Here is a 27,452-nt window from a genome sequence, read left to right on the forward strand (position 1 = left end):
TGACCTCTGTAGCAAGATGTGGGGGGCCACATCCCTGCACCCCACTACAGAGCCAGGGGTGAGTCTGTACCTTGAACTGGGAGAGGAGCTCATCGGTGGCACTGGTGGACACTTCATTCTCTCGTGTTTCAGCCAGACGCAAAATCTCATCAATGTCCATCTCCTACCAGTCAGAAAGAAAGAGTGATGAAGCAGAGGGTGCAAAGCACAGCAGGAAATAAGAGGCTTTGAGAACAGACTCATGGGGTGCAATAGCTAAACATGCACTGTGCTGATACAAGCTAAATAAAGTACAGATATCTGCAGGGCATCATCACTGAGGGCAGGGATCACAGAATCATCTAGGTTGGAAAAGACCTTGAAGATCATCTAATCCAACCATTAACCTCACACTGACAGTTCCCAACTCCACCATATCCCTCAGTGCTATGTCAACCCGATGAACTATCTCAAGTGGTACAGAAGAGTAGAAATAAGGGTGATAGGACAGAAGAAAAGAATACTGAGGCTGAGCAGCCTGGAAAATTTCCAGACAGTAAGGTATGTTAACTGTGGACTCTTTCCCTCAGGGGAAGCTCTGCTACTCTTGTCATTAAGAGAACTGGTCAAAGCACTCAGTAGTAAACTGCCAAGCAATGCTGCACTGAGGCAGGAGACAGTGACCTATCCGACTTCACTGTGCTGACAATCAAAAAGGGATGCTGACAAAGTGCTCAGAGGAGGCAGGGAGATGAGCTTTCAGCAGGCTGTGCTCTAACTAGCTAAGTAATCCTCAGGAGCCAAGGGACTCTCCTGGTGACCGTTCCTATATAACTCCTTAAAACAAGGCTCTCCTCAACCCCCTCATCCCCCAACCCCAGAGCTTCAGCTTCTCCAGACTTCAGTTCCAGTTTTCTTCAGATTCTCTTGGACTCACACATGCCCTATTCACCAACCTATTCTCATGCACTGGGCAAGTACAAAGAGGGAGCTAACAGACTCCATACCCCATGCAGACCTGCGGGGGACTACAAACAGCTATCTGATTTCAATTTCAAACTACCTGAGGCTCTGACTCTTCCCCTTCGAGCTCCTTGAAGAGATCCTCAGCTCCAAACTTCAGAATAGCTGTCAGCTCCTCTTTGTTGAAAGGATTTGAGCTGCAAGAACAAACAAGAAGGAAAATGTGCTTTGAGCTGTTAAGTCAGCACTGCTACAGCACAAAACCATACCAAAGTTTTTCCTAATTAAAGCAAGGACTAAGTTTTCTACCCAGCACTATAAAAAGCTTTTTTATTCATCTCTTTCCTGCTCTAGCAGCACAGACAACTTCTGTAAAGGGAACAACTTCCATCTATTGGTGGGAAACGGGGAGAGTCAGAGGTCACTGCCAAACTGCAGCTGTTCCATGACCACCGCCAGGTTCCCTCAGACCAGGATGATCTCTGGGAAGAAGACTGAGGGAAAAGCAAGTAACGCATTAAAACTATTTTCTTATTTCTGATCATCTTTACCCTATGTGTCCAAATTAACGGTTGCATAAGCCAAATTAGTGGAAGCTGCAATTATTTATTAGCCTTCTGCCCTGTACCCTATCAAACAAACACTGGGAAATGCCAGCAGGTGAAGCTGGTTATGCCACATGCTGTACCAGACATCTCTTATCTCCTGACACAATCACTTACTTGGATCGCCCAGAGTTGTTGTCCAGAACAGTCCGGCCAGTGGTGTCCATACGCTGGATCACCAAATGATCCAGCACCATCTTCTTCTTGGCCCTCTCAATGATCTCCTCCTCTACCGTACCTTTTGTGACCAGACGGTAAATATTCACCTGAAGGGGAAGAAAAAACCAGAACTATTTCCTGGACCTGAACACACTCTGCTGACACAGCGATGCATCCCTCAGTGGTTTCACAGGAGACTAACCTGCTGACATGGTCCCTTCATGCACAGATGTGTCTCTTTAGAATAAAAACCACCACATTTTATATCTCAGGAGGATCAGCTAAAATCAGGTTGGTTAACACAGATCATGCAATGTGACTAAGCACAGAGTAAAAATCTTCTGAAACAATCCCTCTAAATCCAAACTATCATCAAACTTTTCACATATCTAATAAAACCCTAATAAAGGTGGATATTCTACTTTCCAAGTTTTTCACGGCAAGAAAGAACAGTCCACGAGGCCGAGAAGTGTGATGCCACAGGTTGGGTTCTTGGTTTTGAACCACGTCAGAATCCAAAGTCAATAGAAAGACCTGGCATCTGGCAAACCTGAGCTGATTTTGTACCTCCTGGCTTTTAAATGAGCCTCCCTTGAGTTGGCAGTACTCTCTGGACTCAGGACTGGGGCCAAAAAGACCATGTTTTCAGAATCTCTGGTGAGGTGGGAGCCCATTTAGATGCCCACACTGAAGCCACAGACAAAACGACTCAGGTTACTCTTCCAACCTGCTTCTTTTGTCCAATGCGGTGAGCCCGAGCCTGAGCCTGAAGATCATTCTGGGGGTTCCAGTCCGAGTCAAAGATAACAACAGTATCAGCAGAGGCCAAATTAATTCCTAGCCCTCCAGCTCGTGTTGACAACAAGAAACAGAAGTCCTGGGGAAGAGAAAAAAAAAAATCTGTGGGTTAGCCAGCCTGTAACTGTGGACATAAAATAGCAGTGGTGACTTCAAAGCTATGCAAGGAAACACAGAGAGGGCTCTACTGCACTCGTGCTTCTTACGAAAGCAGAAAAAGGACTTCCTGCCCACACGCCCTGCTCATGCAGGTTAAGTAGCTGTGCTATTCCAGGTAGAGCCCAGCATACACTGTTATGGGAGAGCAACGCAAATGGCTCAGGGAAAGGGCACCTTGCAGTCACTTTGGAAGGTCAGACCACACTGCTCACCAGGCTCCTACAAAGGTAGTGGGTGAACACATGCTTTTTGTTGCCTGAAGCCTGCTGGGGGTGAGTCAGCAACTGGACTGTTTGAGTCACTGCCCAAGGGCAAGAGGTGCCAGGTTAGACCCAGGATGTCTGAGCCCCTGCAGATTCCCCCAGGAGAGGGGAAAGAGCAGCATCTGTGGGCATTCCTGCTCCTTTCCCACCCATATTGTTGTCTCCTTCTCACCTTTATTTGTTACGTTTCCCACTATCATGAAGCACCTAGCTGATGCAGGAGCATCAGCGCAGATTCCCCCCACCCCGTCCAGACTTCCGGAGCAAGGACAGGTATTTCTCAAAGCTGTGCTGACTGTGGCCCAAAACAAGTGCCTTGCACCAGTCACTGTGAGTCAGCAAGTCCAGATGAGAGGCCTGAGATGCCCTCTCCTATTACGCTGGAGACTTTCACCTCTGACACCACACTCCACTGCCTGCTGACACTTAAAACCCCCCCTTTTGTCTCTGCCATTTCATATTCCAAACCATCTTCAGACTCAAAGAATCATTTAGTAACCATCTCATTCCCTAGACTATGAGTAGAGAATTGCTAAATTCTGGCTCTTCCCAGCCTCTCCAGGACTTTCTGGAGATGCAACTTGCAGCCCTGTGCTTTGGATGTGTGAGATTTAAAATAAGCAATACGGCTAGTTACAAAACCTGCTATGTCTGTCTCTTTAAAAGTATCTGGGGTCTTGTAAAAAGAAATGAACTGAACTAATCCCCTTCTTGGCAGTCAGAACCTGTGGCTGAGCCATAAACACCCGCTGCTCGGGCAGCCCACCCGGACCCTCCTGCGGCAGGACAGCCCCAGCTGCGGTACCTCAGAGCCGTCAGCGTTGAAGTGGTCCAGCGCCTGCTTTCGGATCTCCCCTTTGATCGAGCCGTCCAAGCGCTGGAAAAATCAACAACAAGGATAAAAGAAAGACGGTAAAAGAGTCCCGAGGAACTGCTGCACCCAAGTTGTTCTGGGAGACCTACAGCTCCCTTCCCTGCCTGGAACATTTAATAATTAAAAATAACCGCCAATTAAAAATAACTGCACTGCCTTAGCCCGCTGTGTCGCGAGGACAGGAGGAGGGCATGCTCAGGGAACAGTCACACAGGAGGTGACACTGCAGCTCCCGTTACAGACTCCCAGCCAGGGTCTCTGCATTTGCTATCCTCTCCTCGGGGTTTATCACAGGATGAAGGCTGAAGCAGGGGCCTGTCACAGGAGACGTTTTGCAGAGATGGGGCCACACTGAAATGAAGGGACTTCCCAGTTCCCTCCAGTGTCTTTCAGTAAGTGCAACGGGCAATCCCAGCCATCAATCTCTGGGAAAGTCAGTGAAACCTGTTGCTCAGGCTCTGTCTACATTTTCTTGAATTTTCAAGTGAACCCCACTGTTTTCTATGCCGATGTTTCTCACCTGAAAAGGGTAGTGTTTGATAGTCAGGTACTCTGCCAAGATGTCCAGCATCCTCACCATCTGGGAGAAGATCAGCACTCTGTTGCCTCTGTCCCGCAGCCTGGTCAGCAGCTTGTCCAAGAGAATTAGCTTTCCACTGCTCCTGATCAGAGACTGAAGAAGTAACCGTCATTCCAGCTGATACTTTCCAACCTTACCCTTACACACATTACACAGAGACATGCAGAGATTTGGTTCTTCTGGGGTCATGCTTCTCCTGTACATCTCTAATCACATCATCTGGATTTATACAGCAGAGGTCACACCCAGAATGAATCACCCAAGACAGATTTTATATTGCATGCAACTCCCACTCTAGATGGCCACAAAACATGGTCTACAGTGCAAGCAGAGCAGTGGAGATCCAAGTGGCTTTAGCTGTGAGGACTATTTCTAATGGAGAAGCTGCAGAAGCTAAAGCTTTGCCAGATCTTATGTTGGTGGGAGGACAGAAGAAAGACGAAAGTTAAGGAAAAAAGGTGGTAACCAAAGACACTGCCCACCTGCAGGGTCTCAAGGCCATTCTCTCTCTCATTTTCCTCAGGGGGTTTGATAAGGTAGCAATGGTTGCAGCACTTTTTCAACTCCATCACAATGTTCAGGAAACCAGATGTGCTCCCCCTCGTTCCCTTTGAAAGAGCTTTGTAGTTTCTTGTCAGAATCCACCTGCAGGCAGGAAAGTGAAAAGTCCAGATCATTTCACAGTGCAGAGTGGGCATGATGGAGTCCTGGAGCAACAAAACTTTCAGGGACATCTTTTTCAGACATCACTCTAATTCCCTCCCTCCATCTCTCTTCACTTCTACAGGATACTGCTGTTTCCTCACTAGAAACCCTGATCTTACTTTCCTATTCATATTATTACAGTTCAATATTAAACAGCACCACAATTTTGTGGGGAGCTTTACTCCCCCAGGAAAGCCATAGTCTCTGTCCTGCAAAGCTGGCCAGCTGAATTTTATCACTCTACAACCTATTTTAGAAGGCAAGATTCCAACTACCTACCTACCCGGATTCCTACTGGGAAGCTCCTGGTACTACAGGTGATGGCTGTCACATTACATTCTGAAGGACACAGTATACTGAAACACATTCTCAAAGCACAGAGAAAGATGTGCCCATTTCTACTGGCACTCCCAGTAACAAAATATATGACTCACTTGTAATACTGTTTCTGCAAAGCAGACATTTCCACACGGAGGATCTGCTCCACTTTGGCTGGCAAAGATTTCTCCACATCCTTCTTCACTCTGCGCAGGAGAAACGGCTCCAAGACTTTGTGAAGGCTCTGGTAGCCATTCTCTCTACCTTTGCCATGATCCTCTTCAAAATCCTCCCAGAACTCAAACCTAGCAACAGAAATGAGGAGCAGGGAAGGGTCAAAACATCTTGTCTTATCACATCTAACAGTATATATATCATATATGCTCCTGCTGAACAACAAGAGAGCAAATCTTCAATTTAACAGAGATACAGTGGAAGATAAAAAGGTTCGCTCTGCCCTGGCTAACTAAACAGATTGGTAGCAAAGCTAGAAGCTCTCTGGGCTTAGATGCCTTCCTAACATCTTATCTTTGAGCACCACACTGACTCCTGGGACCCAAAATCCCAAGTTTTCCAGTATTCCACTCTGCTGTCTCCTGCTGGTGTTTACCTAGCAGCAGTTTCTGAACCTTCCCCAGTGCCCTCCCCTAGGCAGGGCTTTGACAATTGCACTGTGTTCAATATTGCTCTGAAGGCTCTTTGGGACTGCTGCCTCCTCCAACAGCTCCTTTGAAACACGGAGATCTGCTCTTCTCCTCCACTTGGGAGACCTCAAACCTCTCCTTCAGTCTTCTTGTGATCAAACAAGAAGAATTTGGGGGACAGCTCTTCTTGAAGTCAATTTTAGTGAGTTTTGGTGCATGCTTCTCTTAGACTTAGCAACTCACACAGCCCATTTTGTTTTAAAGAAAACAAAACATTTGTTACAATGTGGACACGTGAACAATCAGCTAGACAGCACTACCCTTGAGCAATACCCCCAGAGACTGCCATAAAATGGCTGGCAAGTGTGGTTGAACCGCAAGGCACTGGAAACCTCAGAAATGGTTGAGTTCTTCAAACAAATTCAGCTTTTTAGAGATGGCTCTAAGACAGCAGACAGATTTGAAAGGCAGTATTAGGTTTCCCCATTCAATTTGCTGCCAGAAATACTTGTGTTAGTCATTTAACCTCTGATTTTCCCCACCAGTGTTTGTTCCCCTTTCACTGATCTAACTGCACCGCGTTTAATTCAGGGATTTCTGCCATTCTTCACTCCCTTGAGTCTATCTAATGGACAAGAACGGACACAAAAGTATTTTTCTAGAGGACCTAACACAGACTTACTTCTCTGGCATGATGAAATGCAGCAGGGACCAGAGCTCTTTGAGTGAATTTTGAAGTGGGGTCCCAGTGATCAGGAGCCTGTGGTTGGACTTGAAATCAATCAACGTTTTGTACAGCAAAGAGTCATCATTTTTCAATCGATGGGCTTCATCCACGCCTAGAAAGGCCCAGTTAATACTTCCCAAAACAGCCTGGAGGAAAATAAGGAAAAAAAACCAAGCCGTAAGGAGGTGCTGAGTCAGACAAGCCTCACCACCTTGCACATGCCTCTCTCTCCATGGCCAGAGAGCACTGCAGTGTGTGCTTTCTAGGATGTCCTGTCTCAGCCCTGGTGCCAGACCCACCATCAAAAGAGTGGGGTTCACAAGAGTTTCTTAACAAACCAAGATGCCAGCACTAGTTTTACTTCCCGGAAAGGAAACTAGCCATACTGTGTAGCACTCCTGCCATATCTGAATAGTCTTTCAGCAATTATACCTATTTTAATCCACCTTTGCTTTACCCAGAAAGCACAGTCCTCCTCCAGACCCCTACTCCTCCCTTTCTCCATGCCCCTGGGGCCCTGCTGTAGCACTGGCTCCAATGGAGCAGCAGCAGGAGAGCAGACGAACGAACGTATAAAGTTAAGGTAACCTGATAGTTTTGATTTTTTTTTTTCTTAGTATTAAGCTTTTTGCTGTTTGCTAGGACTCAGTGATGTACTGACAGAGTTGATGACCATTTCATGAGCAGAGAGATTTCTCATCAGTGCACAAATCCAGATATTTTTAACACTGTGTCCAGCAGTTTAGTGTAATGTTTTGTCCTCTTAACTAGCCTGAATTAAACCAGGTAACATCCAGCTGCTGTCCTGCCTGGTGTCTTACAAATAAAATGAGTAACTGTGCAGTACAAGAGTGAAGACACTGTAATGGGTATCCCACATTCCCTCTGCATTACCGGCAAGCAAAAGCAAATAGTGGCTATATGTTCTCCATCAGCACAGAGGAAAGAGGTGAAACCCACTAGCTGGGAGCCAGCTTCCCCTTTTACAAGCAAGAGAATATCTAAATAAAAACATCCTTGGACCATTCCTCACCTTATCCTTGAGAAGGATCTCGTATGTTGTGATAAGTGCATTGAATTTCAATCTTTTAGACTGAGAGTGGATCCACTCATATTCACGTATCTGTGAGAGGAGACAAATGTTAAATTCGGCCAATGTTATCAAAAGGAATGAGTTAACAATCATTATTTTAGAGTAGCTTTAGCCAGAGACTCCAATGAAGTCTGAAACCCTGCTGTTCAAGGAGCCATTTGATAAGCTCAGGGTACCCAAGGAGCAGCTTGTTTTAGGGCACACATGGTTCAACTGCCCTTGCACAGATAACAAATTAAGGTCAAAAATTTGCTGCTGTAACACTACGCTCATCTGCCAAATGAAGGCATCACCTTACAATTGACACCACTAAACTCACAACATTTGTGTGCTTCAAGATCTGAGTAATTCAGAACATAGGAGACAAACACTTCTACACTGCTACACTCCTTCCTACAGCATGTTTCAGCCCAGCACAGTAGTGGTTTCCAGACTCTGAGAGAAGCCAGTCTAAGAGGGAAAATAAGGCAGAAAAGCCACTGCAGCAGTGATTTATACCCAGGTGCTCAGCTACACCAGCTCTAGCTGCCTGCAGTACTGCCAGTACTACCTGTCAGCCCCTCCAGCAGAACGTGTCACACATCACAGAGAAGCTACTGCTTTGCACCCAGCATTTCTACCCAACCCTGCACCCTTTGCTTTATGATTACATACCATGTTTCTGCTCATGAGGTCTCCAATGTAAACCACCACGTTTATCTCAGGTGCCCACACTTCAAACTCTCTCTGCCATGAGGTCAGAGTGGATAAGGGCACCACCACCAGGAAAGGGCCGTACAGCTGGTGCTGATGGAAGAGGTATGACAAGAATGATATTGTCTGAATTGTCTTGCCCAGTCCCATTTCATCAGCCAGGATCACGCTGTTGTTCCTGAGAAAGAAGAGAAAAAGCATAAATGCTGTCTGAGTACATTTCTGACACTACTCATCTACTGCACACCAGCATGAATAGCAATCCATGACAAGGACAGAAAGGGGGCAGTGCAAAAACATTTATCCAAACACTTCCAAGCGAATCCCAGCGACATCCAGACTGTAGGTAGCACAGTAAGTTGCAAAAAGGAAGAGACTATGATCACTTCAAACTGGCAAGAAAGGACAAAGGCAAAGGACGAGGGGGATCAGTGGCCTAATTTCAGAAGGACATTTCTCAAATACTTCAAAAGTGTGTAAGTACGCTGAGCCAGAAACCTTTTTTTCAGTTAAGGCAATGGAAAATTCGGGCTGATATGTAGTAAGCTCACATAGCAGCCAAGTCCAGCATGTGAACAGGCCCAGACAGGGAAAATGCTTCTTGTTTTTGCACAAGGTTTCTTAAGTTCATGCTTTAGATAATTCCTGCTTGCGGTGTCTGCAATGCAGCTGGGCGTGATAACATTCAAAATACTTCAAGGTGCAGACGGAGGCCAGGTAAAGACCTCACTTGAAAAACAGAGGGACTGATCTTACTGGGACAAAAATCAGGAGAGACAAAATGAATGTCAGATAGCATCTACACATACTTGCACCATGAGTGAGCGAGCCAGTTGAGGCCCTCCAGTTGGTAATCTCGCAGCTCCAGATTCTCCCCACCAATGTAGGAAGGTTGTTTTTTCAAGGCAACAAACCTCGGTCTCTGCTTCAGTACCTGAAAAAGACTCTACCATTAAGTCCACTGAGGAAAAAGACAAAATAAGGCTGAAAATTCAGCAATGAAATCTATGAATTCAATGAATTTGTCAAAGACTGTGTATGTCTTCATCGGTTAAAGTCTGTCCACATTTTCCTAGCCAGTGCTTATGTCTGCATTCCAGACAACCACTCTGCAGTGTTATGTTTTGCCTGCTGTTCTCTGGTTGTGATGACCAGGGCTGTGAGTCCCCTCAAGAGTGCACTAAGTTACACATAATGCACACTAGATGGAACAATCTCCACTTTCTTTGTGTCCTCTTTTGGTTTTTCTCCCACTATTTCCATCCCTCCTCTCCACTGTATCAGCATCTTGTAGGTTTCCTCTTTTCCCAGGTGTGCTGTTTTTTCATCCAACTGATATTAAAACTTTGCATTTCTGCTGCAGCTCCTTCTGAGGAGGAAGCACTTTGCAAGGATTAATTAAGCCTCCCACTCCCCAGGGGGACCTAACATTCTCACTGTGCACAGAATAAATTAAACTAGAAGGGGTTCACATCTCTGCCTAAAATACAAGAGCAGCAAACCACCATTCAAACACTGGTGGGAGGATGGGAGAATGTTCTCTGACATTTATCCTGACAAAACTTCACATTCCCACTGCTTGTGTCACCACCCAGCCTGAAGAAACCCAGTAAGGAGAGAAGAAAAGCAAGCAAACCTTGCAGTCCCGGGTAGGAATTGTTTTGGAGTTGTTACGATTGTTGAAGCTGTCAATGCAGTGCTGAAATTTCTTGCTTATCAGAGCCTCATCTTCCCAGCTGCACTCAGCATAGGGCAGCCCCATCCACTTACACAGGTATTCGGGGTCATTCGAGGATGTTTTGCGACTGTTTGCTGCAAAATATGCAAAAAAGCCCAAACCTCAGCAACTGTGGTTCTGTGGCTGAACCACAAGCCTGGTTCACAGGGGCAGTCTGAACCACCCATTCAGCCACAAGACAAGTCTCAACTAGTAGGAACAGTTTAGAGGGACCAAAAAAACCGCTCATTTACCTGGAAAATCTGAATGTCCTGTCGCAGACTTGCTGGTCTTCACAGCTGTGTTTGGAGACAGAAGGGAAGGGTTTGGGAGTGCTGGCAGCCAGCAGAGGGAGCAGGGCAGGCAGTGTCACTGCCACCCATCACAGGCATTTTTATAGAAATTGTATGAAAATTGGTTCAACAGCTCTCCAAGCCAATTCCCAAAGCAACTGGATGCCAGCAGCTCTGACTGACATGCCTGTGATATTACTGAAGTGCTCAGTAAGTCCTGTTTTTATTTTTAGTAATTAATCATGAAAATCTAACCCCTGAGCTGCCTGCAGCCTAACCACATCCTCAATCAGGTCACTAAAGGTGGTCCTCACAAAAGCCAGGCATCTACTGTTGCTTTAGATGCAAACACCTTGCATGCAAAGGGCTGAAGTCAAAGAACTTCAGCAGCAGCAACTTCAACATCCCCTGGGAAAGCAGTGGACCATCCCACACTCCAGGCAAGAGGAATGATTGATTTGTATCGCTTATAAACACAATTCCGTAAACGGGGATTTCTACTCATCAAATCCCTGGATTTCACACACTGAAATACACTTAACACCAGTGTTTTTCTCCAGATACACTAGAGGACAGAGAAGAGTGAACTGTACACTCATTCTGCTGTCGTTAGAGATTAAAGTTCCCACATCTTCACCCCTTTACAAAAGTGTTGGGTTCACTTACCAATTACTCTCTCCACTATTTGATACTGTTTGTTCAGCTCGGAAGCTAGCTCTTGTTGGCAGTTGAAATATTCTACATCTTCAGGTGATACCTTGCCCAGCCTAGATGCAAAAAAATCCAAAACAAAAATCCACTATAATGCTTCTGTCATAATGCTTATGGAGGCCACATATAGAAATTCTACTTTCCTATAAGGTTCTGTTATTCAGACAAGTCACTGAAGCAGACTACTGCTTATATGACTTTTCTTAAAGCTTCCTATAATTATAAATTATTACTGAGAAGCAAATGTCATAGATGTTCATATTGCTTCCCTGTTAAACGACGCCTTACTCTTCTGCAAGAATCAGTCTCAAAACCAGAATCAGAGATGGACGCTTCTACTACAGCTTTATCAACTCTGGAAACACATCGAAGCTTCTCTTATAGTTCCTGGGGAGGTCAGACATAAACTGATGCATAAGCTTGCATACAGACAAGGGTTAATAAAGCTGCAAGCCCTCATGTCACCTCCTAGGCCAGGTGAATCTGTGCACCATTTATTTGTTGTCAGCTACCCAATTCTTTAGCCTGGAAGTGGCAATATTGTGGATTTCAATGCCTCTTCCTCTCTCTTTCTACACCACGGCCACATATATCATCTCTATAAGGGGGGATGTTCATCAGGAGACAAAGAGAGATGTGAGTGTTGTGCACCAAAAACAATTGCTTTGGGTGAAATGTGCTTTGGAAGAAGAAATCAAATTCAGTCATAACTCTGCAAACCTCTGGCTAAAAAAGATTTGCCAAATCACTGATGTAAAGCATACCATTGCTTGATCTCCTCCTCTTTTTTCTTGAAGTTTTCTAGCTTTTTCAGGCCCTTCACTTTCTGCTGCTGTAGGGACTCTTCACTCTCCCATGTGCTATGGATGTATGACCAGCCTTTCCATTTGATCAGGTATTGAACCTCTCCCTCATCCTTTTCAGGATCAAAGTCAGCACTTGGGTTGCCATTGGCTTCAGTTGCGTACACTGTGGTGGAAGCACCAGTGGCTGCAAAAGAAATCAGGCTGCAGTTGGTACCTTTGTCACCAAGCACTGGACATAAACTGCATTAGAGCAGAAAGTTATTCTTCTAATGCATCTTCTGACATAGCACAAATAAAATCCTACAGATTCTGCAACCCTGTAAGACAGGCACGCAAGTTTTCCATACAACAGAATCTTTTTAAATCTCTCTGTCACAAATGTCTTTTAAGGATATTTCAAAGTCTTTTGAAAATGTTCACAACCATTCAGTTTTACAAACCCACTTTTTTAAGGCTATGAGAACAAAACATCGGCTTTATCTTCATTATGGTTTTATCAATGGAACTATGAAAACTGACTCTACTGGAAGATCTATTTTATATTTCAAAGAGAAGAAAAGCAAGGATTGTAGAATGACTGTGTCTTTAAAATGTGTGCATGCTAAATGAAAGCTGCCAAGCACATAAACTTGACATTTTAGGTTTTTCAATACTAGCTTTTACAAAAGCTGCTAGAAGACATCAATAAGAGACAGAGAAGAAAGGGTAAAGAGCACTGAAACAACCCTTGGCACCACTTTGAAGTTGAAAAGCATTGCATCAGCTCAAGACAAACTAGGAATGCACGACTGACATCAGAAATTAAGGCTTTTTCCAGAACTGCGCACCTCCTTTTTTTCCAAGCCTGATGTCTAAGACCTTCTCGATAGTTTCACTGTTGTCTTGTTGTTCATCAGCTCCTTCCCCAGTCATCTCTATCAGGTCATCAGAATCCGTCTCAAAATCATCATCTTCTTTGTAACTGAACAAGATGAAAACCAAAGTGATGAAAAGCCCTTGACTCTTCCCAGTTCAGAAACACACAGAATGGCACGGACTGGGGCAAGCCCTCTCCAGCATTTACCCTGTGATCCAGTGCACGTTCAGCACGTCATTTTTTAAGTTAACCATTCAGTATTGTTCCCCGAGACAATCAGACAGCTACAGTTTATCAGACTAATCTTGTCCATATAGTTTTTCTGACCATGGCCAACACCAGATGCCTCACAAGGAGGTGGAACAATTCCTTCAGCAGAAGCAAGACCATCAACAAAAGAAGTTTCCTCTATCTGGTGACAGACCGGAGGCTGCAGAGCATTGAAAGGCTGCATGAGTGCTTACACCACCCTAGGAACTACACTTCTCACCTTTGATGAACATTTAACCACCAAAAATGGTGGCTCTTTGCATGCCCCTTATTAGGACTTCCAAAAGGTGAGAAGGTACATTGGGGAACAGATAATGCTTTACCTTACCATGTCTCAATGCTCTGTCCCAAGGCACTGTCTATCAGCCACTCTCAGACAACTGGTCCAATCTAGCACAGCTGGTCCCTTTTACTCATTTTAATCTATTATGTGCAATTCTTAATCTCATCTGAGAGTGCTTTAGAAACATTATGCAAACATCCTCACACTTCTCTAAGAGGGATTGGTAAATATTCCCTCCTTTACAGATGGCAAAACAAGGTAGAGAGAAGACAGATGTTCGCAGCATGAATCTGTCCAAAGAACCAAATCTCAGCCAACAGCAGGGCAGAGGAGGGTCTCTGCAGAATCACACAGGGAGCCAGGGCCCTCTGGTGTCCCCTCTTTCCCAGCCAAGCCAGCACTCATCATCAAGCAACCCCACACTTTTTGATACCTGACGTTTTTGGCTGCTCTTCGTCGAGTTTGTCTCTTGGGGGTCTCATCATCTTCGTCATCATCATCATCTTCAGATGAGACTGGTTTCTTTCTCTTCTTCCCACGCTGGGGTTTGTGAGGCTTTTTAACACTGGTTTTGGCCACAGTTCTAAAATAAGAATTATTAGAAAGCTGTAATACAGTGCGTTTTACATAAGAAAGCATGAATCTCGAATATTAGACTCCTAGGGATTTAGTTTACTTTAACTACCATGGAAACAACTGCATCACTCACTGGAGCATGAAATGGGTAGACAAGAGAGTAACTAGGTCCTAGGTTTTCTAGATTGTAAACAAGGGCAATATTGCAGAAAAATAAATAAATTCTTTAGTGATAAATAGAAATTACTTCTCCACCTAGTATAGGCAGAAAAGACAAACGCAGAAAAAGAGACAGAGTGAACAAACTACTCCTTACCTCCTTTGGGCAGGTCGTCTTGCTTTAACTTTCTTCGGTTCAGGTTCACTCTCTCCACTGGTTCCCTGCTCCCCTCCATCTTCATCCTCTTCTTCACCAGAAACCTCTCTTTTCCATTTATTTCTAAGGTCAGAAATGTAGGTCATGAAGGGCAATCATATTTCAACACAAACACTTGGCTAAGCAAACATCCAAACCATCTAGGTTAATACTAGCAGGCCATAATTACAAGAAAAAGTTCAAAACTGCACTCTAGGTTGTTCAGTGCAATACATGGGGGATTTTATGGTGTGATTCTCTGTTTTTAGGAAGATGACTCAGTCACCTAGGTTTTAGTTCACGTAGTGGCAGTATATGTTGCAGAAGAGTGGCTCTTAACACATACTAACTACAACAGTGCTTGTGGCAGAGCTGTACTTCTTACAACTGGGTGGACAAGTGCTTCAATTTATTATTTTTCTTTCCACTTCTGTATTTCTGAAATGAGATGGAAAAAATCTCAAGAGAAGTGCTCACTTTCACTTAGGGAGTACAACTCACAACATGCAGTTACATGATCTCCTTGTAGCCTGGAAAATGGAGCAAAAAGGCTCCTGACATCTAAATTCAGGCAATTAAAGTTTCCAAGCGTGAAGCCAAATCACACCACACCATTACTAGAAGGAAGCACGTTCTCTGTGGGCAATTCAGAGCAAAACTGCAGCTCCAAAATGCCCTTCGAAGGAGCCCCTTCTCTCTCCAAGGAGACATGAAGAGTACACCGGGATTATTTCCCTTGTCCAGGAGATGTCCATACTACTACAGTCCTCCCTGTGCTTTATGACATTCCTTCCTGCACTGATGTGTACAACTAAATGAAAAATTAAAAGACAAGAGAAACAGGAGAAAGAGAGCAGGATCATGTGACTAAGTTTCAGTTTTCTCCAGCACGCAGCTTGCAGTTCCCTTCCGTTCAGTTTAGTGTTTGGAAAAACGAAAAAGTACTTACTAGATGGGAAAAGGCAGTGAATCATGACTGTAAGTGAACTCAGTTACAGGGATCAGTCATTCAAAATATCCTTTATGGGAGTTCCTTTGGTTTAGCAGAGTGTTATAAAAGAGGGTAATAATTTGGCATTTTATTCTCTGCTAATCAAAAAGGTGGGAAAAGAATGGATTAAACTATTTTAAGTATCTCTGAAGGAGAATTAGTATCTTGATGGAGTAGTGAAAGACTGACAACAGAAAGTGAACCTGACTTGTTCAGATTCCATCACAGGCAAAGTGGGAAAATACAAACAACAGGAAAGTTGGAAAGTTACATCCACCCGTAGATTCAAATTTGTATTTCAATTTCAGTCTTCCTAAGTATTATTATTGGAAATATTAAATAATTTATTTTACAAGCTCTCTGTGTTGACAACGCCTATCAAACAATTCAATACTACTCTTCTGAAAAATAAACCAAACCAAAGTACCACTATTCAAAACCCTTTCCCTATAAACTTACGTTTTTTTCATTTGCTTCTGGCCTCTTCTTTTTGGGCTCTCATTTTCAGACTCGCTACTTGCCTTTAATTGAAAAGAAATAAAATCAGGTTGTAGGCTTCACTCTGGACTGTCTTCTCAAGGACACAACTGAAAGGCATGCACATGGTCTGAGCCCGGGCACAGCCCGAGTGCTCCTTCACCACAGCGCTGGAAGGATGCTTTGGTGCGACGGGGCTGCACAAAGAGCAGTCAGTTCCCTGGTACCGTTCCCTCTGCTGCAGGGTTAATCTCGCTGCACTCTCAGTGTGAAGAAGGTAACTCTGCAGAAAGGCTGGAGAGCTCTGCTACACCTGTCCTGGAGCCCCCGAGCTCGGGAGGCAGAAGGATGTGACTCACCTACCCCTCAGCACCTCCCTCCCACACCTGGCAGATGCCATCTCGGGGGTGGCAGCGGCCGAGCAGACCCGCAATGTGTGCAATACCCTGTGGATTACAGAACCACGGGGTGAATTTATCCCACCAAACCTTGCACTGCCCACTGCTGGAGGCAAAACCCCAGAGAGGGAGAGAGAGAAGGCAGCTCAGCTGATGCTACTCTGCCCACCATGCAAGGCGAGCATCGCTCCTGCCTGATACCCGAGAATCAGGCAGCAGTGTGACTTTGTGCTTTCTGGTCAGCACCTTCAGGGCCCGCCACAGCACTAAGGCCCAGCTCTTTTACAAGGCTTTTAACTCCAAATGCAGTGGCTGAATGTCCTTTCGTGAGTGCCCATACTTGCGATTTCAGCAGGAATCCTGCAGTATCTGGGGGTGTTCAGGCTTAGTTTTGGGGATTACAAAAACTTTTGCAGCCACACAAATGTACTGGGATCTCCACCTTCATTAGAAAAACTGCCTATAAGGAAGGGAATTCTTATAAAAAGACAATATTCTCACCACAAGAGTATCCTTGCTTTCCTGAGTGACTAAGGATCTGACTGGGTCAGAGCTATGTCCTGCTGCTTTCCTTCCTCCTAATCCTCCAGTCTCCACCAGTGAGGTCTCTATGGCTAAATATATCTAGAGATATTCTAACTACTTGCTGTACTATTTTAAATGTGGGCGTCATTAACTCCTACAGACCAAGATAGCTAAAAAAAAATCCTTTAGGCTGGTTGTACACAACCCTATTTTTGTAAAAACTAATCAACCATAAAAACAGATTACCACACAATACCCCTCAACCAACAGATGACTTCACCTTATATACTTGCCCAGAAAATATAAATCAGCAGGGAGAAAACTGAAGAAACCCATGTGAAATTTCTAAAGGAGTATTAAAATTATAGAAAGTAGCCTCTATGACTGCTTGCTCTACACGCTTATTGGAAATCTTCCACTTCATATTACTTTTTGCCCCAGCATTCAGCTCTAGGTAATGTCTGTCCATCACCATGGGTACAGCAGTTTGCATCTCCTGGTACACCCACCACCTTCTTGGATACAGCTAGCACAGTTTACAACTGAGAGCTGCTCACACAAGGATTTGTAAAATGGTGTAAGCTGCAAGATGAAAAAGCCAAGGCTCTGGAGAGCCATGGCCTATCCCTCTGCTTGCTTTCTGCATCCTCTATTTCCATTGTCCAGCTTCCCCTCCACCAACAGAAATTGTCCTCTCCCTTGCATCAGTGTTTCCATTAAAATATGCTGAAACACTGGCTGCCACATTAGACTGAAAGCTTGTCACATTTACATGTGACACAGTAATACCTTCTGCACCATATCTTACTAAGAACACATATTCATCCACCTGTTTCATGGCCCTGCATGAAATCTCCATCTCATTTACCAAGCATTCAGGAAGCAAGTGACTGACAAACACCATGGAAAGCCCTGCCTACCCTTGCAACATAAGCCAGGCATTCCACAGATTAGTTTCAACAAGCAAAGTTTTAAAGTCCTCAATTTTCTTTTTCTCTTGTAATCTCTTATCCGCTTTCTGATGCGTGCTGCTTTGCTATTCCAATTTTGGCAGGTTTTCTGAGAGCTGTCCCTTAATGCACATTTACTTTTTGCTGTCTTTTGGCAAACCACAAGAAAAGAGAGGTGGATTTTTCTTCTGCTCTTTGTCAAAGATCAGATTTGGAGAAAACCAAAGACAACTTGGCTCTTTGAAACTAACTCCACTTCTTTGCCAAAATCCCATTTTCCAAGTTTCTGGTGTCCATTTTTCCTAATGTCTCTACTCTCCTCCTGTTCCGTCGCTCCCTCTGTAAAGCTGATGCTCATTTCTTAAAGACTCATCTTTTCCTCACCTCTTCCTGCCTTGAAAAATTTAACTTGTGACTGCAATTCAGCCGCCTTCAGTTACATTTTTCAAAGACACCATTGTCTTTTTTGGATGCATGTCAATCCCAGCTCTATCTCCTCTGACACAGCCAGTCCCCAGCCTGAGTCATCTGCCTGCCTTGTGCTCCCACATCCTCCCAGTCCGAGTGTGGGGAAGCACTGTGCCTGCAGCCCCACACGTGCGTGGCCATGACTCAGCCTCTCCTCCCCACTCCCTCGCCTACCACCGACCCATGTCTCCTTCTCACCAACTCCTCCTGGCATCCTGACTTTGCCTGAAAGTTGCTTTCTACCATTTTATACAGAAATATTAGGGGGGAAAAAAAAAGCATAAGCACATTTTAGCAACCTCTTAATTCCACTTAAATGCACAATTCAGGACTCAGCTGCAAAACCATACACCGACTTGCTCAAATAAGCCCAAGGGTGAGATGTGCACCTCTGCCCTGCACTCTGCAGCACAAACAGAGCTTGTGCTTGTAACGCTCCATTATCAGCATCAACCCACAGGCTCTAGCCGGTGGTAAATTCCTCGGTTAAGGAAGTGCAGACGATAACCAGAGAGGCGGGAGCACGCCAGGTCCAGAGCATGCACCTGAGGTCTCGTCTGCACTCCAGCCTGCCACCTGCCATCATCAGGAAGCAGACTGTCTGACAAACTGTGTGCAACTTGAATTTTAATAATGTCACCTCCCTGAATGACAGAAGCTAAGCTGACAAAATCCATCTTCAGTCCCCAGCAGGGCTTCTGTCAGCTCAGGAAGAGATGCCAGGGGCACACCGCTCACTCTCAGAGCCGGAGTACCAGTGCTGGCAAAGCTCTGCTGGGCTCAGGCTGCCCCCCCTGGGGTGCTGCTGCTGTGGCCAAGGGAATGAGGACTTGCCTTCCCCAGTTCCCTCCTTTCCCTACCAAATGCTACAAACATGCCCAACTTATTCCTGCACCAGTACTTTCAACTGGGCTAGAAACTGGTCTCTTGCAATTTGCTTTCCCCACCTCCAGCTGAAGGGATCAGCCTTCCCTCTCCACGCCTCACTGACACCTCCCATCTAATTTATTCCTTCTCTCTCCCAGCACATAAAGTGCGCACACTTTTACTAGATTAATTATGCCGTATTTTGCTGTGGAGCAACACTGTACAAAATATAATGATGCTGCATACGTAGCACCAAGCAGAGCAACATAGCAGCAGCTTTGAAGTTCTGGTCCTACAGATTGTCCACGAGTGACCTCGCTGCTAGGCCAGGGCAGGACAAACGGAGATTCAAGGCCACTGTCACAGTCCAGATGAGCCTCTTCAGCCCATGCTGTCTACTAGGAGAGATGAAGACTTGCTTAAAGAGAGGCAATAAATATTTCAGACTAAAGTCAAAGTGAGGATTTGCTCATTTCAGGTTTAACAGAGGCCAAGCTCTAGTGTTCAGAAAAGCTGGATTAGAATCTCATCTTGCCAGGTTAGTTTTCTTATGTCTGCTGAACTTCTCTCTCCCAGCAATACTGGTAGCATTTGAACTTTCAGCAAAGACATGTAAATGAGCAGATTTTTTTTTTTAATAATAAAATCAACTGCATTTTGGGAACACCTCATGTGCATGACTTGTGGCCTCTCACAGAAAAGATGCACCGTGCGATTTATTACTAACTCCAATCTCAAATCATTCTTTTTATAGCAAAAAGACTGCATCTGTTTTGGGCACATTTATTTCTCGACTACCCCAGAACACTCTGAAAGGCACCTGGCTCTGCAAGTCTCACTTCCCCTGGCTGAAACCTGAAGCTGATTTATTAACTGCAAAGAAAACGCAAGGGCAACTACTGTTTTTACTAAAAAACTCACACGTGCTCTTATTCCTGGAGACAGCTCTAGTCCTCTGAGCATCTCTGTACTCATATGCAAAACTGCACTTTCGCTTCCTGATCTGTCAGCCCACACCTTGGTACTGATCACAAGTTATCACCCTCTCTGACTGCAGCTCAGAGACCTACACAGTGTGCCTGGTGGCCTCTGGGCAGTTCCCAGAAGGCAGTAATTTCTAACACAGAAATAACCCTGCCCAAACTGCTGGTCTCAAGAGGACAGACTAGTGATTGAACAATGTCCCAAAACCTGAACCACCTCCACCTACGCCCCATCTCCACAACCAGGGTGAGTCATGGGGCAGCACATGGGGAGGTGTGACGGCTGATTCTTGTGCGCTCTGAACCTGCCACGCTGCCGGGCGATGCTGTTTGTTAATACTGCAGAGAAGCATTAGGGAAGAAGGCAATTAAAAACTCCTAGACACTGTGCTGGAAGTCCCAAGCAGCAAGCGACAAGAGCGGGTCACTGGCGACAGGCTTAACCCTGTGAAGGTAAAAAGCAATCTTAAGAGGTGTCAAGCGCCTTGGGTTTCTGCCAGATCCAGCAGCAGCAAGGAGTGCTTAGCACCATGCAGGCTTGAGCTACACTATTTCCTCCCTCTTGGCGTTTAGGTCTTCCAAAAGCAAGACTTTTCATCTCCTCCTGCTCTTTGCGAGGCCCCAGCACTGTGCTCCTGACACGTCACACCCTCCACCGGCCTCTGCTGCAGATGGGAGTTGCCCTACAGGGACCAGTCAGTGTTGATTTGGGGAGAGAGAGGGGAAGGGGGTGGTCCAATTTTTTTAATTTTGGCTTTCCATTTCACAAAGGTGGCAGTGGGGTCATTTGGAGGACTTTTTTTTTTGTTTTTTACAATATTTTGTGGTATAGCAAAGTTTTTACATCTCGGATTATTTTTTTTTAAAAAAAAAACTTTATCGTACCTTAAGTAGTAGGAAATAAAGATATCGAAAAAGAAAACAACATTTGCAAAACCACGTAATATTGTAAAACAAAAAAAGATGGGACTTACCTGAGCCCCTAACAGGGCACTCGGGTCTGGAGCGGAGGTCAGTGGTGGGTGTGACATCGCCAGCACAGTGCATGCCGGGGCATCGCACAGAGAGGCGGCCAGCGAGCCTGGGCTTTGCCGAACTTGAAAAGGAAAACAAAAGCTAAGTCAATGATGTGCCCCAAGCCCCTTCCTAACCTGCTGCTATGCGGGACATCCAGCACAGGAGCCTGGAGGGGCAGGTGGTGACACTGAGGGTGCTGCAAGGCTCAAGGATAACGCACCAGAGTAAGGAGCCGGAGACCTGCGTTTGCTGCACGACTTGGGACCCCTCAAGCATCCAAATGCACTTTTCAGTGGCAAAGCACAAACCTCCTGACTGTCAGAGAGCACCCACTGGGCTCCCACTCTGCTGAAAATCTGGCTGCTTATCCTCAGATTCCCAACTGCATGTTTCTGTACCTAGCTCTAAGCCCCAAACTTTACTTTCAGTCTAAGCCTCTCCCTGGTTTTCTTTCCCCTGTGCTGTAGCTACTCATCCTTCCTGAAGACCTTGCAGATGAAAAGCTCTATGCAGAAAGATGCAAATGAAGGTGGCAGCTGATTGTCAGAAAAAAAACAATGATCTGAAAAAGGAACAATTAGAAGATTTGTCTGCCAGGCTCTGACCACCCTCACCTCCAACTGAAGCATAAGACTCCCCAGTATTCAACCAGAGTTGACAGTTCATAAAGCTGAACACACACAAATGCATTTATCAGCGTGATCCATTCCAGGATGGGCAACAATGACTGCTGTGTTGTTATGAGGTATTTCTGGGAAGTTTTCTTTATTCCTGGTTGGATTTGTGTTGTGTTTTGTTTTGGTTTTGTTTTGTGGTTTTTTTTCACACAGACTCATTCTCTCCAGGATGTTCCTACAGCAAAGCATGACTTGCATTACGCCCCATTCCAGCAATCAGATCAGTGCATGCAGATCTCAGCCCACACAGGGTCCCGCTGACTCCAGAGATCTCAGGCCCAGAAGATCCAACTGCAGGACTGGGACCTTAACTGTGAGCTCCAACATCCACAAACCAAGACAGGACTTGGTGTTTACAAGGAAATGCAGATGAGACCTGCCTTTGCTCTTTGGGTTTGGTTGGTTTTATATGTTCAGTAATCCCTCATCCTTTTTTTTTTTTTCCTTACCTCATCTTTTATATTAAATCGCGATGGTTCTTGTCTGCTTCGGTTTGACCTCCTAACCCCATAAACATCAGGATATTCTTCCCACATCTGCAAAATAAACAGACCATCAGAAGGCCTGCTTCACCCCAATTATTTCTGACATTTTAGAAGTCTGGTGAATGTTTTTAGAATAAATCAGCATAAAACCATTAGGGAATTAGCAACCAGTAGATGGACACTTTAAAAAAACTGGCTGAAAATGATTATGATTCTTTTGGGGTATTTGGTAACACTCCAAAGCAGCATGTTTTATCTCAGCATTATCCTTACAGTGGTCCATCTTTCCACCAGGTACAAATTACCCTCCAGCTCATTCAGGCTGAAGGATATAGCATCCAGACAACCAGCCCTCTGCGAGTAATGGTGCTAAAGGAGGCAACGCCTCGCACGTGGAATGAATGGACTGACCAACTCAAATGGACAATTCACTGTCACTAACAGCTTCCACCACAATTCCTTTCCGTAGGGAATACCCCACCAGCTGCCAGACAAGCCCAGTGACGAGACATCGCCAGCAGCAACTTCAAAAGTGAATTCTGTGGCCCAGCCCGGGTGGCAAATGGACCAGGACACCCTGTCCTTTGGCAAGGCAAGGCAGTGGTGCTGCCGGTTCTTCTCCTGAATGCACTGATGCGAATGTGGTTTGGCAGCGCAGGACACGTGGATGTGCAGAGCTGACTACTGGGAATGGTTGTGCTCTCTTTGCTGTAACCAGGCCCTAAATAGTTCCATACACTGTGTATAACAGCATGCATTGTTCTTGCTGGATGGACAAGAGGAGAAGGGGGAGACAAGAGCTGATGCCTTGAGGGATATGAATGCAGAACTGTATTGGTGACACAGGACACCAGAAGGTTTACAGGGCAGATACAAACCACCACCACGTCTCTCAAACATCTACACCAACAGTTGCTCTCTCCCTCAACAGACCTTATCCTCTTACAGTTTTCTAAACCTATTCATACTCCTGCTTCTCTCTCCCTCCAGTCCTCAAATGTCTCTGCAAGCCACTGGCAGAAAAAGGAAATCAAAATACAATGCCAGATGCAGCAGCAACTTGGGACTGACAGCATGATTAATACAAGGCTGCAGCCCAGCAATTTTTCTGCTACTGTTAAAGGAGTAATGGGATAACACTAGAACAGACAGATTGCAAAGGTGTATATCTGCTGGGCATGTGAGTACAGATAAGGCAAATTCACATGAAAGAAATACTCAAAATACTCCCCGAACCGTACGAAGAACTTGTCTTTTCATCTTATAAATGGCACAGGTTTTGGATGAGGGATCGACTCCCATGACAAATCTGAATAGCACCTAATGCAAATTAACCTCACCTTCATGGGTGTATCTAGACAGAAATACAAAATAAACAATAATATAATAATTAATTGCATTGGTTATTCAAGAGGAACAGGTATCAACATGCCTAGGTTAGACCTAGCTAAGGAAAACACCCATTAACAAAGAAATTAAGGAAGGGAGAGGCTTTCTTATTAGAGGGTGCCCTGACCTTTTCATGTTTCATCCACGCTAATTATCACCCTGCGTATGGATGCGAGCCCTCATAGGACAATTTTTATGTTTACTGTTAGGGACATGCTCTTAGAAGCTCACAGAGGAAGATAAAACTTCCTTCAGTCCCCACATACCAACAATAAAACAGGAATTTGAAAATTGTTTTACCCCGACTGCCTTGTAAATGCAGTCTGAACACAGGAGATCTAGCCAGGACCTCAGCCAGCAGCCTACAGATTTGTGAGAAGAAGCTGGTAACAAAATCCTTCACTTCTCCCCTGCAGGTACATGGGGAGTGCAAGCTGAAAGCACGCCCTTCCTTCTCAGTCTTTACATACATAGCAACTTTCTCCGTAAAACTCCCTCTCATGAGCAAGCTGTGCAAAGTGCAAACCACAGCTAAGAACAACAGGATAGTTACACACCACAAACAAACAACAAAACCCTGACCTAACCTGATTTTCCTCTCTCCATGTAAACTCAGTTCACAGAGTTCCTGTCTCCAAATGGGTATTTGGGTTCCTCTTCCTCACCTCACACTACACTGTGTTACTCAGGTGCCTCCACCTGGGTAAAGCAGGTGCCCAAGACACAGCTTCTGCACTGGGGAGGTTCTCACCAACCAGAGGGACACCACATGCATTAGAGACTTGAAATCTCTTTCCCTCCTGTGCAGCAACAGGTGGAGGGCAAACTTGCCTATTTGAGGGGAGTATTGCTAGTGAGTAGCTGGGAAGTTTCAGAAAAAACGCACAAAGAACCACTATTCTGGACATAATAAAAGTTGAACAGCTTCTTTCCTCCTCTTTTTTTTTTTCTTTACTTTTTTTCTAAGAGGAAGACAGTGATGAAAACAAACTGAAGTGTCCCAAATCCTAGATAAGCATTCTGTTTATGTATCACACAGGGAAGCTTTACTACTTCTGAAGGACAGGAGAGACAGGAGGGAGGAGTGGAAAGGCAGAGGGAGAGAATGAAATGACAGGGCCATGTACTGATGATCAGGTGTGTGCCCCTCATTTCCACCAGTCAGCCCCACCGCTACCTATCTGGTGCCCAAAGGGTTGTTCCAACAGACACACAAGCTCCTGCTCACAAGGGTGACACCAGAAGGGCAAAAGCACACAGACCAAAAAGCAGTGAGTGACTTGGGGACACCAGAGGTCAAAGGATGTCTGGTCACTGTGCAAAGTGGCAGAGGAGGTTAAGAGAGCTTTGTTAAGGTCCTGCTGTCTGCCCGTTCATGGTGGGTACAGGGGTAACGCGACTAATGCACAGCAGCAGGGGCAATACCTTTTTAACATCTGCTATCCTTTCCTTCTTAGAGGCAGGTTTTTCTTTGGTTTCAGGAGGGGTCTGCTGGGATTTTGAACCCGTTGATTCACTTTCAGATTCAGACTGACTTTCAGAGGACTCCGAGCTGCTGTTTGAGTCGCTGCCCTGCTCGCTTTCAGACTGGCTTGCGGAGTCAGAGCCAGAGGCTTCTTCGGATGCTGAGTGACTGATGGTAGAGAAAGAAGAGATCACATTTTAACTGTACTGTCACAGGCTTTGAAATACGCATCTCCAAGCTACAAGAAGCTTTCAATAGCCTAAATGCAAGTGTGAACCATATGGTACCAAACAGATACTCTCCACTGGCATATTGGAGCAGAAGCAGTTCCTTCCCAGGACAGGCACTGCACACATGGGTGAGAATGCGGATTCAAAACTCACTCCATTGGAGAATTTCCAGATTTCCATGTTTTTTTCAAGAAAACCAAGGGAATTTTATTAAGAAGCATTGCCACACCACTCAAGGAAATGACACCCCAGCAGCTCTGGGGACAGCCGGTTTCCACGAGCAGGGCTCGGCAGAACACCGTCCCACAGAGCCTCCTGCGGGGACAGGGACTCAACCCTAAAGAAGGGGATCTGCAGCCATCCAAACCTCTACTGTCACAACAAAGAGGGGCAACATCGGCCTGCGGCTGAGCCACGTTGGCGTGCCATGTTCCACGGGGATTCAGGAAAGAGGAAGACACTTTTCTTCAATCAGATTTATTACCAATAGCTGGAAGAAATTATAACCACCCAGACTAGACTGAGGCCAGACAGCTTTGGCAGTATTTGTTTAAAGGCAGAATACTGGCCTCCTCCCACACTGGAGCTCTCTTGTTTCTCCAGACCCCAAGCTTTATTTCAAGGACACAGGGACACAGCCTTTCCACACATCAATAGCCATAATTCACACGGTTTATCCACAAAATTATCTGGACACTATAATTATACAGACACTAAAATTTTGCTTTTGAGGGACAGAACTAGAATTCATCCAGGGGGACAAAGGAGGATTAATGACCCAAGACCCTCCCACAAGCCAAGCTCCTCCTAGCTTTAAAAACTCTTGTGAACATTTTGAATCTAAACAAAGTTGAATCCCAACGGCCACGTTCTGCCGGCCTTCGCAGGCTCAGCAGGGACTCAGCACCAGCAAAACCACCTCACGCAGGCTCAAGAAGGTTCTTGGCACAAACTCCCACAGCTGCAGAGCATCAGGGGCTGCATAATGTCAGAAACCAAACTTATTCTTCCCCTCCAGCAAACGTACACTTAACCCTTACACATTGTTGGACACAGCTCCACGTGTCCATCCACATGGCAGCTCGCTGCCACCCAACGGTCAACAGCAGGGAGCTGGAAGACAGCCTCTCCCCTGTGCCGCCCACCCCAATCCTACAGACCATGTTCCCAGCACTCACCTTGTGCTTCCACCAGCACTGAATCGCTTGAGGAACTTCTCCATGAGCCACCTCAACTCAGTAGCATTAGCCCAGCGAAACATCACTTAGCCACTCAAATCACAAACAAACCTTCACAGAAACCAGGAAATACACCACACTTGGTATCACTGAGGAGAAAAGGGGCAAGAGAGATCCCAATTTTGGGGCAGCAGCGAGCCACAGTGCTCAGCTTGGACACCCCTAGCTCCTCAATAACCCCCTCGGGCAGTGCCCTAGCAACCGCCTGCACCTGCACCCGTGAATTCCATCCCCACGTACACCAGCAGGGTCAAGCTCTGGAGCCCAGGTCAACCCACTCCACCTGCTGCCATGCGGCACCACCACCCCCAGGCAGCCGAGCTGTGCCGCTCTGAACCGAGCGGGACGTCTTCTCCAGACCAGGCGTAACTGTCAGATCCAGCTCTGCCAGGGAAAGAGGCTTCTCGGCCCCTGCAGCTCTTCAGCCAGGGCTGCCAGCCTCACCCACCCACCAGGGGCACCGGCCAAGGCACACAGCAGACAAGCCGGGCCAGGACACCTATTTTAAATTATTTAACCACCTGTGTCTTCCTAAAGTGACCTGCACACAAACTCTCCTACAAAGACACGGTGACAAACGACTGACCATGCTAACGCACTGACTCAGCTGCATGACATGCTGCTGGTAAACATTTCTTCTCTTCTCACTGTCTGGTCTATAAATGTGATGTTCCCTGACACTGTATAGAAACATAGATGAAATGTCTGCATATACTGCAAAGAAAAACAAGCCCCATCAGGGAATGTTGACCCATGCACCCAAGTCACATGGCAGCTGTAGAAAAGCACCAAACCACATTAAATTTCACCTCTTGGCTAAACAATCAGGGAGAAACACCAGACTGATTCTGGCTACGGATCATCT

At 45.6% G+C, this 27,452-nt stretch overlaps 1 protein-coding gene across 8 annotated transcripts in view; it reads right to left on the reverse strand.

Annotated features, from left to right (window-relative positions):
- Positions 1-27,452, reverse strand: part of CHD2 (chromodomain helicase DNA binding protein 2) — an 85,542-nt gene that overhangs the window by 14,639 nt on the left and 43,451 nt on the right. For 4 of the 8 annotated variants that reach the window (XM_026855914.1, XM_026855913.1, XM_026855911.1 and 1 more), the window contains 22 exons: positions 25,080-25,287; positions 22,230-22,316; positions 15,878-15,939; positions 14,389-14,511; positions 13,930-14,079; positions 12,915-13,048; positions 12,046-12,271; positions 11,237-11,337; positions 10,532-10,576; positions 10,197-10,372; positions 9,370-9,494; positions 8,522-8,738; positions 7,808-7,897; positions 6,730-6,920; positions 5,520-5,708; positions 4,863-5,025; positions 4,321-4,473; positions 3,732-3,803; positions 2,434-2,583; positions 1,665-1,813; positions 1,043-1,139; positions 71-163 (listed from right to left, as the gene is read on the reverse strand). In XM_026855914.1, coding sequence (XP_026711715.1) covers positions 71-163; positions 1,043-1,139; positions 1,665-1,813; positions 2,434-2,583; positions 3,732-3,803; positions 4,321-4,473; positions 4,863-5,025; positions 5,520-5,708; positions 6,730-6,920; positions 7,808-7,897; positions 8,522-8,738; positions 9,370-9,494; positions 10,197-10,372; positions 10,532-10,576; positions 11,237-11,337; positions 12,046-12,271; positions 12,915-13,048; positions 13,930-14,079; positions 14,389-14,511; positions 15,878-15,939; positions 22,230-22,316; positions 25,080-25,287 — 3,001 coding nt within the window. Of the gene's footprint in view, positions 1-70; positions 164-1,042; positions 1,140-1,664; positions 1,814-2,433; positions 2,584-3,731; positions 3,804-4,320; positions 4,474-4,862; positions 5,026-5,519; positions 5,709-6,729; positions 6,921-7,807; positions 7,898-8,521; positions 8,739-9,369; positions 9,495-10,196; positions 10,373-10,531; positions 10,577-11,236; positions 11,338-12,045; positions 12,272-12,914; positions 13,049-13,929; positions 14,080-14,388; positions 14,512-15,877; positions 15,940-21,060; positions 21,183-22,229; positions 22,317-25,079; positions 25,288-26,527; positions 26,755-27,452 lie in introns of those variants that run through there. The other 4 variants (XM_026855910.1, XM_026855916.1, XM_026855915.1 and 1 more) reach the window with 4 other exon arrangements.

Source organism: Athene cunicularia (genome assembly GCF_003259725.1).
Source record: "Athene cunicularia isolate RWA chromosome 10 unlocalized genomic scaffold, athCun1 chr10_part1, whole genome shotgun sequence".
NCBI lineage: Eukaryota > Metazoa > Chordata > Aves > Strigiformes > Strigidae > Athene > Athene cunicularia.